General features: G+C 43.2%; 1 protein-coding gene and 1 long non-coding RNA gene across 8 annotated transcripts in view; one reads left to right on the forward strand and one right to left on the reverse strand.

The window, feature by feature from the left end:
• The window catches only part of NEMP2 (nuclear envelope integral membrane protein 2), a 44,432-nt gene extending 30,569 nt beyond the window's left edge, over positions 1-13,863 (reverse strand). For 2 of the 7 annotated variants that reach the window (XM_055108895.2, XM_055108894.2), the window contains exons 1-3: positions 12,670-13,129; positions 11,063-11,125; positions 4,396-4,511 (exon numbers count right to left, since the gene is read on the reverse strand). In XM_055108895.2, the coding sequence (XP_054964870.1) occupies positions 4,396-4,511; positions 11,063-11,125; positions 12,670-12,931 (441 nt within the window). In that variant the 5' untranslated portion in view covers positions 12,932-13,129. Of the gene's footprint in view, positions 1-4,395; positions 4,512-11,062; positions 11,126-12,669; positions 13,145-13,686 lie in introns of those variants that run through there. The other 5 variants (XM_063595498.1, XM_055108896.2, XM_055108893.2 and 2 more) reach the window with 5 other exon arrangements.
• Positions 13,864-14,100: 237 nt separating this feature from the next.
• The window catches only part of LOC134728742 (uncharacterized), a 35,205-nt gene continuing 35,056 nt past the window's right edge, over positions 14,101-14,249 (forward strand). The window contains exon 1 of the long non-coding RNA XR_010109529.1: positions 14,101-14,237. This is a non-coding gene — a long non-coding RNA (uncharacterized LOC134728742). The remainder of the gene's footprint in view (positions 14,238-14,249) is intronic.

Genomic DNA, 14,249 nt, shown 5'->3' on the forward strand with positions numbered 1-14,249 from the left:
CCCTCCTAATATCCTCAATCTCTTTTTAGCCACCTAAACTCCATGATCAATTATTATACACCATTCCCTGGCACATACCCTTGACTCCTTTGTACCCCTCTTGCTTTGTCATGCTCACTTGCAAAATCCAACTCTCCACCATTCTACTCCTGCATTTGCATCACCAGTGTGCTAGAGAAATGCACACTGGTCTCACTTCAAATCCATGACTGTGAACTTAAGAGAGGAACATGAAAGTTGCAGTCATTCATACCACATATTACTATTCATTCATTCTTCCACCCTCCCTCTGCAACAAAGGATTTCACAACTTCTTCCTCAATACTCAACACCTTCTCCCCATCCTCTTCCCCACTGTTGATCCTTCCTACTTCACTGAAAATGGAAGAAATCAGAAGTGAATGTCCACCAGCTCCTATCTGCAAAGCCACCTACCTGTCAGCACCTGCAGGCACATGCTCTGCTTCCTGCCTGTGGGGAGGAAATTTCTTCCACAGAGGAAATGTACAGGCTCCGTAAAGGTAAGTCCCGACTTGGGCACGGGATCCTATCCACGTTTGCCTACTCAAGGACATCCCAGCAGCACTTCTTCCCTCTCTACGAGATTATTTCTCTCAGCATACAACATTTAAAAAAGAAGAAACAACCTTCTGTGGACTCCACTTTTCCCTCCAGCTACCACCCATTTCTTTGCTTCTTGTTGCAATAAAATTCCTTTAAAAAGCTGCCTGTGCCTGCAGTCTCTAGTTCCTCTCCTTCCATTCTCCCTTTAATCCACTTCAATCAGGATTTCATTCCTAAAAGGCCACCCTGACAAGGTCACTGGTGCTTCCATGTTGCTAACTCAAATGCCCAATTAATTCTCAGTCATCTTATTTGACCTGTCAACAGCACTTGGCATTGCTGATTATTCCCTTCTCCTTATTATACTTCTCCCTAGGGCTTCCAGGACATCTTCTTCATTGTCGCTCCTTTTATTTCTCCTCTGCTTGCTCCTTCCTTCTCCCTGAACTCTTAATATAAGACTGACCCAGGCTTAGTCATTGGTCCTCTTCTCTTCTCCATCTAAACTCACTCAGTTTCATGGCTTTAGGCACCATCTATATAAATATGCATCGCTAATTACTTTGCAAAAAAAGACACAGGAAAGATATACCAGAAACTACTTAAACTGATTGTCTACAAGGGTTGGATAGGAATTAATAGAGGGAGGAGGGAAAGTGACACTTATCTGAAAATACCTTTGTATAGAGTTTTAACTTTTAAGCCATAGTAATGTTGTAGATACTTATAATAATGATAATAACACAAACATAAAGATGGAAACAACAGACAACTGGGGACTTCAGAAGGTGGTTGGGAGGGAGAGGGGCAAGGGTTGAAAATCTACTGATTGGGTACTATGGTCACTAGTTGGGGGCTGGGTTCAGTAGAGCCCAAACCCCAGCATTACACAATATATCCATGTGACAAACCTGCACATGTACCCCCAAATCTAAAAAATTAAAAATTAAGAAGATTTTTTAAAAAAAACAAAATCTCATTAAAAAAAACCACTATGATCTTTTCTGAGAATAAAAAGGTAAACAAAACTTGTAAACCAAAAATAAAATTCTAACACCCCCGACCCCGCCAACTATCTGAATGAAACCCTGTTCTCGGCCAGGGCACTCCAAAGTTAACCTGAAAAATTGGTTCAGGCTATGCCAGGAAGCAGGGGTTGGACATGCCCCATTATGCCCTCCTCCCTTTTGGAATTCAGGAAAAACCAACCAGCATTTAATATCAATACAGACCTTAAGTCTGATAAGAAGCATTTATAATCTATTCTCTCTAAAGCCTGCTACCTGGAGGCTTCATCTCCATGATAAAACTTTGGTCTCCGCAATTACTTATGATAACCCAGACATTCCTTTCTATTGATAATAACTCTTTCAACCAATTGCCAATCAGAAAATTTAAAAATCTACCTATAACCTGGAACACTGCACCGCTCTCTGCTTCAAGTTGTCCCGCCTTTCTGGACCTAACTAATGTATACCTTAAATGTATTTGATTAATGTCTCATGTCTCCCTAAAATGTGTAAAACCAAGCTGTGCCCTGACCACCTTGGGCACATGTTCTCAGAATCTGAGGGATGTGTCACAGGCCATTGGTCACTCATATTTGGCTCAGAATAAATCTCTTCAAATATTTTATAGAGTGGCTTTTTGTCAACAAACTAAAAAAATAAAAATAAAAATGATAATAAAATTGACCATGATGGGGGAAAACCTTGAAATTGAAACAAATAAAAACAAACTATATTTTGAATGAATAATATAACCAGACTGAAGGGGGAGTGGATTGGGATGAATTAACCTAAAATACACAACCTCTGAAAAAGATTTTAAAAAAACACTATAAATAAATATTGAACTCCTGTTACTAGGTTTTTTTTTTTTGTAATGGTATGACTTACCAATTCTGTAACTACTTTTAGTGTATTCTGGGATTAGGCAAATAAATAAATATATTTGAGGATAATGGGAACCAAGTTTCTTATTATCAGAGAAGGGAATTACAAATACGAAAACTGGAAAACTAGCATGAACCCTGTGGTATTGGAGATCTCAGAACTCATGGTTTCTAATAGGTAGATATAGATGTATGTGCAGGCCTATGGGTGTGTATGTGTTTGTACACACATGACGATATGCTAGTAGCAATGAACACACCTAATGTTGACTGTTCCTTGGGAAAAAAATGTATGATTCCAGAGCTGAGTCTATGAAATTACACATGCCTAGAACATCTTGTTTGTTAGAAAGTAAAGTAGTGCTCAAAAATGCTAGGCACATGGCAGAAGGACACAGGAGCTAGTCTGAAGGGGCCCTGACTAGCTAAATCTAGGACAATTTGAGTATCAAAATAAATAATGAGAGTAATGGATTGTAGTTTCCTGAAATAACTGGCAATTTGTGAGACTATATGGATATAAATAAATACATGGGAGGAGGAAAATCTCTTCTTTATAGTAGAATGCCAATGAATGTAAATGGAATAATGGTGCCAGGCGCAGTGGCTTGCGCCTGTAATCCCAGCATTCTGGGAGGCTAAGGCAGGCAGATTGCTTGAGTCCCAGAGTTCAGTAGACTCATGGGCAACATGGCAAAACCCCATCTCTACTAAAAATACTAAAAAAAAAAAAAAAAATAGTCAGATGTGACGGTGCACACCTTTCAAGTAGTCCCAGCTACTTGAAAGGCTGAGGTGGGAGAATCACCTGAGCCCGGGAGGTTGAGGCTGCAGTGAACCAAGATCGCACCAATGCACTTCAGCTTGGGCAACTGGAGTGAGTCCCAGTCTCAAAAAAAACAGGACAGATATAAAAAGTCAACATTTGATAAATGTCATCATGATTATTGATTCAGTAAAGCATCATCAATGAATGATAAACTAAGGGAAGAAAGTTTGATGAGGAAGAGGTTATCTACACAGTCTCAAATCATCACCTCAAAATACTCATTAAAGGGAAGAAAACAGTAATTTTAGTGGAAGAACCTGACAAACACTACCTTAACCATGTGATTAAAGTGGTGCATATTATCAGCAATGGTATCAATTGACATCAAATGCTTGCTGATACAATGTTCCAGCTATTCTCTCAGCCTAGAACACCGTTCCCCCCAGTACCTTGTTGGTTAACTCACTCCACTGAAATCTTCCTCAAATGTTACCTTCTCAACGAGAACTAACCTGGCCAATTTGCTCCCACTTCTCTCATCCCACTGATATTACTCTACATTTTCTTTTTTCATAGTACTTACTAGTTTTACCATTTTCATCCCTATTTTATTTATTGTTTACTATTCCCCACCCTAGATAATGTAAATATCCACAATGGCAGGGATCTATTTTGTTCACTGATGTATCCTAGGAGCCTAGAAATAGTTCCTGGCACTTATAAGGCAGGTACTCAATAAATACTTGTTAAATGCTGAATGAAGGAAAGTACTAGGCAATTAAGAGCAACTGCTATCTTGGCCATATTTGGGATAAGTGGTTATTCCAGAATTTCTATTTGGAGGGGCTTTGGATAGCAATTGTGGAAAGTAGGAGGAACATGTTGTCTTAAGACTGCCTGAACAGCAGGCATGCTGTATACATTTAGATAGTATATTCATTGGGAGTGGCTTGGGAGGGGCTGAGGGAGAATATGAAGGAGTTAGTGTCCTCTTCTCACACTGCTCACCCATTGAACCACTGTGTGTGATCCTCAAGTCAGCTTTCATAGTGATACACAGATCTGTGTCATACCAAAAATACTTTCTATTCCTGAAATGGTACATTTCCTGTCCCCAGGACATGGTAATTCTCTGTCCCTAAGACATGATTTAAAAGTAGGCCCTTACCTGCATAGTTGACCATATGTATTTCCACTCCACTTGGGAATTTTGATTGTAGCAGTAACAGTCTGACTCAGACGTTCTAATTATATCTTTTTCCTTCAAAGCTTTACACCTACGAACTGAGAGATGGAAAAGGGAATACATTTTCTAACTGTTTAATTGCCCAGAATCTTTTTTAAAAAAAGTTTGCAGGGAGGTAACAGTAGCAGTTTTAACGTTCTATGGCCAATAAATTCTCCTATATGATAATTATAGTCCTTCAGTGTTTCCAACCAAGGAGGAGACAGATAGAAAATACTATAGCCCAAGTGTCAATATTTATGACATTGGAGGGCACTATAAGAGCACAGAGAACAAGTACTTCTTCAATTCTGAAGCAGAAGGCAGAATTATGGGCACCTTCCCAGAAAAGACAAAAATATGAGTAAAGGGCTGAAGGGCCAGGTAGAGGCAATAAGACAGAAACTAGGAGGTGGGAGTGGGGGTGGGCAGAACCAGCAAGTACGTACAGAATCATGAAAATGAGATAAATTATGGAATTAATTCAGTTTAGAGATATTGGATTCTTATCCTGGTAAGGGAGCATGGATGGAAGGTATAGGGATACAAGAAGACATTTGAACACCTGTAGCTGGAGTGGTAAACCATGGCTACTACTATACCATGTGGACTCCATCTTGAAAGCAGAGCATTGGAGGATTTTAGGTAAGTATCAGTCTCAGCAAGAAACTATTGACACTCAAAAGGATTTAACTGAAAATAGTTCAGTAAAGATATGGACAGGGTTAAGGCACTAACAATAAGGCACTAACAATAAGGCACTATGAAGTTCCTAGGCACCAACAAGAGCAGGAAGCTTTTAGCAGCCCAAGTCCCAAAATGGCAAGGAGGATCCCATGTTACTGGAGTCATTGGAACTGGGAAGACAGTAGTCTAAAGGAATGCAGTCACTGCCAGGACTCCCGTGGAATGCAGGGTGAAGGTATGGGTACCTCCACCTGTCTCTCCTGCTGTCCCCTCAGTGCCCTGAATCAGCCAAACCCAACAGGAAGACAGAGGGCAATGAAGCCCATATAATGCAGTCCACAGAGGTTAGCTTCCAGGCACTAAGCGGGGAAGAGAAGGGCTGAGAATAGATCTACAGCAACAAACAGGAAATACCAGCTCAATAAGGAAGTGACAGAAACACATTTGTATTTTAGAAAGAATATTCTGTAAGTAGTGTGCAATATTAAAGAACAAAACTGAAAGCAGAAGAACCACTAAGGAGGCCACTGAAGCAATCTAAACAAGAAATGGACTAAGAGAGGCGGGAGAAATAACAGATTAGGAAATTAAATCAACAGGCTTTACAGATTCATTTTATCAAGGAAAACAAGAAGATGATGTAAAGGTTTCTGATAAGCGGAGAGATAGTGAGGCCCTTTACTCAGATAAGAAATACTAGAAAAAAAGCAAGTTTGTACAGGGAAGTGGGGGTGAGTTCAATTTCGGATATACTGAGTTTTCACTGGTGGGATTCTGTGAAGATGGACAGATCTTCACATCTCCAGCAAGGAGAAATTTGGCTGGAGACAGATGTAGATACCTAAATATATATGTATGTTATATATAATGTATAATACAACTCAACATAACTGAGAGAAAGAGAGATATATATTAACCCTCTGTGTTACAGAGGGCTAATGTAAAATGCCACAAGAAAACTAGAAAGTAATGATGTTCATTTTCTTCTGTGGTCGTTGCTGTATTTGGATTTGAAATGAAGTGGAATGAAAGTCGTAAGTTCTTCCGGATTCAAGATAGAGTGTCACCTCCACATCTGTTCTTTAGGAAACAGGAACAAGGAACACTTATGGGTACACAAAGAAATGGGCTTTATGTCCAACCCCTGACTCCTTTAAGGAAAGTGTGGTCAGTTGTTCCTCCTGAAAAACCTGAAATGAAGCTAGAACAACTTGCTACACCAAAGTTGGGGAAGGACTGAGTAACCAGTAACTACTAGTAAACAATCACATCCATGTAGGGAATAATACTGAATATGCTCACACAAGTCCCTGGTCCTGGCCTGAAATATCCTTAGCATTAAGTTGGAGAAAAGTGAAGACAGACTTGGGGAAAGGATCCTGGGAATGCTCGCCATCTCCCAGAACACAACTCCATAAAAGGGAGGGTTTTCTGGTGGCCACACGAAGCAGCAAAATTACACAAGGACCCAATGTATTCAACTGTGATAGTCAAATCAGTCATCTTTACTCTTCACATTATCATAAAATGCATATGTTTCTAAATATATCAAGAAATTTACAGAGTTTGAGAGTCCAAGATACAAATACAAGAATCCAGGTGAAAAGCCAGGAAAAACCACAAGAAGGAACCTCTAGAGCAAAGGTCCCCAACCCTGGGGCCAAGGACCAATACCAGTCCATGGTCTGTTAGGAACAGGGCTGCAGGAGGTGAGCGGTGCGCGAGGCGAGTGATCATTACCACCTGAGCTCCACCTCCTGTCAGATCAGCAGTGGCATTAGATTATCATAGGAGCGTGAATCTTACTGTGAACTGAGCAACCTAGGGATCTAGGTTGCATGCTTTTTATGATAATCTAACTAATGCCTGATGATCTGAGGTGGAACAGTTTCATCCCAAAACCACCCCCAACCCCACTCCTATCCTGTGGAAAAACTGTCTTCCATGAAACTGGTCCCTGTTGCTAAAAGGTTGAAGACTGCTGTTCTACAGGCTCTCTGTTAAATACAGGATACTAAAAATGAAAAACATGCTCCTGCATGGTGTGTCCATGCACAAGAGCCAAAAAAAGAATTCACAACCAAGGCTATGAATACACAAAGCAACCAATGCTGAGGCACATTTTTGAATATATCTGAGATGCAAATGACTTCTGGCCAAGGGCAGCATAGGGGGAAGTGCAGTCCCAGGGATATCAAAGGGCTGGCAGCTACCTATAGAAAAGAAGAATGTCAAGGAATGTAGTATATAACCTGGAAGATCCTGAGCAACTGCAATGAGAAGACATGAGAACACATTAAATGCTCCCAGTTAGTAAGCAGCAGAGGTGTGGGGATCAGATCTCTGGATTCACCTTGTCATGTTCTGCCTTTGCACAGCCTCCTCGGGGGGGTCTCTAAGCATGGCTAGAGTTAATAACTTTATACCGGGAGTCTTCAAACAAAAGTGATTCCTACCTATCGTTGGAAAGGGAGTGCATTCCAGCAGGGCAGGTGAAGAGCATGAAGTCTCAGGTACACGGACCCAGCAGCCCAAACTATGATAAGAATGTTTACTTCCAGACCGGTCTTTCTTCACCACCCATGTGCTCAATGCTAGATGGGCTTTTCTTGTGGGTGCCTCCAAAGGTCCCTCACTGCAATTCTTCTAGTGAGTGCTGCTACTTCAAGGGCTAAATCAACTCTCATAGAACAGTTCCCTTTTGTTAATGGTCTGAGGAAATAGCCTTTTGGTGGGGCCTGAGTTTTGCAACCAAATTCTCTCTTCAAATAAGGTTCTTTCCACTTGATCCTAAGACTGTCTCCTAAATCATTCCAAACCTGGAGCTCTTAAGAGCAAGATGATGCAATTTAAGTATAGTGTATACTGCAGTTTCAACATAGGAATAAATGCTTCTCTCTTACCCAAGCCACATTCCTCTTGCACTAGGATGATGTAATAGCCTTCTATCTAGCTGGTCTCCCTGCTTCCAGAATTGCCGCCCCCCAACTACCATGTTTTCCCCTACAACCTACTTTTCAATTAGCAAATAGATCTTTTTAAAAACAAGAATTGGGCCCGGGTACAATGGCTCATGCCTGTAATTTCGCTTGAACCTGGGAGGCGAGGTTGCAGTGAGCTGAGATCGCACCACTGCACTCCAGCCTGGGCGACAGAGTGAGACTTTGTCTCAAAACAAAAACAAAAACAAACACAAACAAAAACATGAATGGGAACCCATCATTTACCTGCTTAAAACCCTCCAATGGTTTCCTTTTACACCATTAATAAAATCCCCCTCCCTTCCAGGGACCTGAGTGCCTCTATGACCTTCCCTCCTCCACCTTCCCTCCCAGCCCACTGCTCCAGCCACAGCTGGCCTTCCTGTCCTCAAGATGCCAGCCAGCCCCCACATAAAGTTTCCTCAGTCTGCTGCAACCTTCTTCTCCCAGATCTTGGCAGAGCTCATCCCTTCCAATCACTGATATACTCTATCAAATACTCCCTTCTCAGAAAGGCCTTCTTTGACCCCACTGTCTAAACAAACAACCTCAACCACTTCCACCTGCTTTATTCTTTCTTCATATTACATATAGATTTATTAGCTTATACTCTGTCTCTCCATGAAGTCAGGGACATTGCATGTTTATTACTGTAACCCCCAGAACTTAAATATTTATCTTTTGTGTGTAGCTTGTGGTTCAAGAGGACTAGTGGGTTATTTAGGCATGTGTGGCCTACCGATGGAAGTCCAGCCAATCTTTGTAAGAGCCTGGCCAGGAATAGTCAGCACCGTAAAAGAAGGTGCACTCTGGCCCTCCCTTGAAACCACCTGATGTAGTAGGATGCCCTTGCCAGCCTGTGCCACTGCCATCCCATTTACAGAACTGACAAAGCATGAGGGCCAGTCTGGAAGCCACAGGCTGCACTTCCCCCTTGCCCTACCCCATGGCCAATACATCCATAGCTAGAGGGTTGAGTACTGTAACCCTTAACATCCTCTGGGCTGGGGATCATCTTCTTGCCCCTCACTGGATAGAGGAGGTCAGAAAGAATAGGTGGCATTAAGCTTCTTTTGTTTGACTCATATATGATACATCAGTGTATTCTGGGTAAGGGATCTGCCAGTTAGAGGAAAAGAACTTGTTCTGCATTTCCCCTCAGTGTTCAACCAGATTAAGGACAGCATAGAAGGAAGGAGGTTGTCCTGACTGTTCATGCCTATAGACACGCTAGTAAAAGCATGCTGCAGTGTTTTCCCTCGAATTCTCCAGAGTGGCCTCTGGCTTTTGAGGTGAAGCTGATGTGGAATTTACACAATCCATGAGATTCCACAAAGTGTCAGTGCTTCATGGTGTCCTCTGGCTGCCCTTTTTTCTTATCACCTCTCTCCCGAGGTGAATGAGTCTCAAACAACCCACACAGGAATTCCTAAATATCTAAGGGACCACAAATTCAGCCATAAGAAGCCACAAGCCTAGCTTCAAGTCAGTTCATTAAGCCACGGGCTATTTGGACTAGGCAAAAGACAGTGATTGTCACAAGACTGTTATCACAGCTGGACCACTGTTCTCTCTAGAGAGAACAGATCTTCCAATCTTAGATTGAGTATAAAGGCTGTATCTTTCTTAGGTCTCTCCTCCCTTTAGCAATCTTCTTCTAGAGCCATTTCACTGCTCAGTTTCAATCATGTCCAATGGAAACAGGAAACAGAGCCAGTTTGACTGCTAATTTGAACTCTATGGCTGATTACGCCCTGACACTGAAGGCTATGAAGCTGCCTGCATGTCTGCGGGTTTCATTTATTCATGAGGCCCCAGTTATTGCTGGTTAATTCTACTAGGATAGAACCTCCAGTAGCAGATGTAGGCAAACTGAAACGTATCAAAACAACAACGGGCCAGGTGCTGAGGCTCATGCCTGTAATCCCAGCACTTTGGGAGGCCAAGGCAGGTGGATCCCTTAAGGCCAGGAATTTGAGACCAGCCTGGGCAACATGGTGAAACCCTGTCTTTACCAAAAATAAAAAATTGGCCAGGATCATAATTCAGTCTCAAAAATAAATAAACATTTAAAAATTAGAACAAAAACAACAACAATCCCCTTACAATGCAATCCAGGAAATGAAACAGAATTTCTAGGAATTTTAAAAAATCTAACAATAATCATTCATTTGGTCAAAAGGGAACAATACCTGCCGAGGGAAAGCTACTGCTTCTACTTGAGGCTGAGGTATTTAATATGTCCGTACCCTGGAAGGTGCTCCATAACCTAGGTAATCACTTCCTCAAGCCTGAATCAGATCGGGAGAAAGATCTGGAATTTTAGGCTATCCCAGGTTTGCCTCAATCCTCAAGGACTGAGGAGTATCTGTGGGATCAACCCTGAATGCCATCCTTACTATGGAAAGACAGGTTTCTAAGCCTGGAAGGGCATCATTTTCCTTAACTTCTTGCAATCCTCAGCAGGCTCTTTGATCCTTTCAACTAATCTGACTTCTAGAGAACAGTATATTTCTGGATAGTTGTGCCCAAATGTCTAAGATGCTACGGGAGGCATTAATTATTTACATTACCAAAGGATTCAGAAAGTCAGGGTTCCCTTAACCAATGAGATAGATTCCTTAGTTCATTTTAAATACCACTCAATTTATGAATATTCAATTAATCTAATTTTAGAATTACATATCTAGTATAAAAAAGGGACAGCTACATATCACCTAATTATAAGCTCAATTATCTCCTTTGTAGTACTTTTGTCATTTATTAGTTTTCCTAAATGTAAGTATATGTTTAAGTTAAAGAGTTGAGTCATATATACGGAAAAAAAAAACTCAGTCAAAACATCAGAAAAGAGCAGGCAGTACTTAAACCTACTTACAGAATATGCTAAAAATAAAAAGCACAAACACCTCAAATCTTAGCAGAACACAAAAATATCTCACCAATGTTCCTCCTGAAAACTGACATGGCCCTCATATGGGGAAAAAAAATATCTTCAGATGAAACTAGAATGGAATCATAATATAAATACTTATGAAATTATATGACAAATTTCCCCATTTTCCCTATAATTGTTTTTCTTTGGGGACAAGGAAGGGGAGGGAGAAGAGTAGGAAACACAAAAAGCAAAAAACCAACAAGTCTTAACTTGTGAGAAGTCAAATGGACTCAGGATTTTTCTTACTATTTGTTTTTTGTAAATACACATTTTCAAAGGTGTTAACATGAGGCACCAAAGTGATAAAGGTAACTATTCTCTTAACCTCAGTTTTTTTTAACCTGAATATTCATCTTTTTCTTTCTCCAAGAATATGAGAATGAAACTGGAATTAGTATATACTCATGCACACTCAGGTCTTTAACTTCAAGTTCAAATCTTCACAGATGAATCTTAAAGCTGTGGTGTCAAACGGACTGTTACAGTTTAAGCCTGGAAAGCCACTGACAGGGCCTGAACTTCATCTCAGGACAACACATGGTTTCTAGGGACCTCACTAACTGGGTGAAAATTATGGGAAACTCTTGAAGTTTCTCCTCTCAGTCAGACAACTACCTGCTCCTCCTGTGTCAACTGTCTCTGACTTTCCTCCAAATAGAGTGACAGAAAGCTGGGGTTGGTCTGAATGTTCTCCATTCCATTGAAGTGTGTGTTACTCAAGACAAAATTTTAGAACAGGAAGGCACCTTAAGTATCACTAATCCAAGCCCCTCGCTTAAAGGAAGTACCAGCTGTTTCCTCTCAGGGTCCTCAAGAAACCATAGACTTTTAAAGAGCAGCTATGGTTCTTAAGCCTAGTCTAATCCAGGGCTGCCAACAGTGTCACTGGCACACTACCAGATGCTGGGCGCTTCACAGTCCGTATTGGAAAGCCTACCGGAATGGCAGGCATCCCTCTAAGGCTACAAAAGTTGCCATTCTTCTTAGCTGTGGACTAGTTTTATCAAGTCAGTGGGCATCCTGCATGTCTCAGGCAGAACAGAAGCTCCAATAAGTATTTATGTGTGTCTTTGATTAACAAAGCAGAGAAGCAGGCTGTTACTATTATACTAAATGCGGTAACATAAAAACTTTAAAAACACCAGGTTCACTGAGGTGAGGAAAATACTGGAAACTCTTCAGTAAAAACATCTTCATTTTACTCAAGAGAAAACTACGGTCCATAAAGACTCTGTGCCTGGACCAAGGTTATACCACAAGTTGTGGCTGAAGGAATGAGTGGTCTAGAACCCAAGGTGCTGGGTGCTGGTCTAAGGCTACTTCTGATTTTCTCGCTGTTGCCATGCCCAGAAACCTTCCTGCTTAGACAGATTTGTGTTTTATTTTTTCACCAGCATAAAATTGTTGTATTTCTTACTACTAAGCCCTTGTTTTCTCATCTGTAAAATGGGTATAAAATGGTGCTTTCCCGCATAGGGCTTCTATGGGTATTAAATATGATAGATACTGCAGTTAAAGCACTTATAACACTGCCTAGCACATACTGAACACTCAAAAAAATTTCTCTTCAATGAAAACTGGAATCCAACACTTCCCCAACATATAACTCACTGCAAGATTCCCTCAGTTGGGAGCTGTGGCAGAATCTGATAATGACCTCATCAACATCCAGTCTCTCATTCATCCTTAGATAAAAAACCGCGGTATAACCGGAGGGAGGGCCATGCCCAGCTAAAAGAATACACTTGGCAGCCTCCCTTGAAACCAGGGTAGCCAAAGCAAGGAAGGGAAGTTGGTAGACAGTGCACCCAGGAAATCTTTTAAAAGATTTTATGAGGGGGAAAAAAAAAAGAAACAGAAATGTGAAGCTCATGGTAAGTTAGCGGCAGGTCTGGAGTTGGAACTCTAGGTTTCTGACTTCCCCAGGTGTCCTTCCCAGATCCTTCCCCAGTGTGCCAGCATCTTAAGCCCACTCCGTGGCGAGCCCCTAAAGCTAGCAGCCGCTACCAGTTCTTGCTTCCTGTGTGCCAGGCATTGTGCACACGAACACCACAAGAACCTTGTGAGGCGTCATTACCTGCCGCTCACGTGGGACCGTTATGTTTACTCGCTCAAGGTCACAACAGCCAGTCAGGGGCAGAAGAATTTTCGCTCCGATTCTGAAGCTGAAGCTGTTACCTTCTCTAGTCTTGAGACCAAAGGAATGCGAGATAGTGAAATAACAAGGATTTCAACACGCATTGATGTACTGTACAAAAGGCCGTGTGCTGAAAGTCTGGAGACTAGGGTCAGCTGTGCCAGTGACAAGCTGTGTGACCCTGGGCAAATCAAAACCTCTCTGAGTTTCGGTTGCTTCTGTAAAACGAGGGAATTGGGCGACTGGATCGCGCGGTTGCTTCTAATTCTAAAATTACAAAATGTCCAACTGCCAGGCGAGAGACTACGGAAGCCCAATAAGACAGGAAGGGCGGGCGGGGCCTGCCCGGGAGACCCCAAAGCGAGAAAAGGGAGCGCCCGCCCCAGTGGGCCTCGCGGTGCCGCCCGGGCCAAAGAGCGCGCCCTCAGGGCAGCCGCGAAGCCGGGGAGCGAGCACGCACGCGCGCGCCGCCGCCGCCGGTCCCGGGTTACCTGATAACTCTGCCGCCGCCGCCTCCCCGCGCACGGGCAGTGTGGCCAGGGGCGGCAGCCAGAGCAGCAGCCACCACCGCCCCTGGCGCGGCCGCATTTCGTTAGGGGTCAGGTCCGTGCGACCCGAGCCCTAGGGGACCGGCTCCGCCGCGAGGAGCGGAAGTGGCGCGGGGGCTCAGAGAAGGCGGAGGGGGCGGTGAGGCCCGAACGCGGGAAAGGCGGAGACCCCGCCTCCCCGGGGTGGAGGGAGAGTTGGGCTCGTTGCTCCAGCCTCCGCCCGCGGCCTCGGGGCACGGCGGGCCCAGGCCGGAGGAGCTTTCGGTGGCGCGACCCCGCTGGCATGCTCCCGGCCTCGGCCTCGGCCTCCGGGCCTCCAGCGCACGCGGGGCGTCCAGGGCCTCATCTTCCCCTGGGGACCGCCCGGCAGTGTCCCGCTGCCCTCGGCGCAGGGGTGGGAGTTGCAGAGAGGAAGAGTCGCTAACCCGGAGTGTTTCTTAAAACTTGGCTGACCTGTGACCTGCGGATTTGGAGGCTGAATTCTCCGAGCACCTGTGAGTGACAGC

The sequence above is a fragment of the Pan paniscus genome, chromosome 13, assembly GCF_029289425.2.
Source record: "Pan paniscus chromosome 13, NHGRI_mPanPan1-v2.0_pri, whole genome shotgun sequence".
Taxonomy (NCBI): Eukaryota; Metazoa; Chordata; class Mammalia; order Primates; family Hominidae; genus Pan; species Pan paniscus.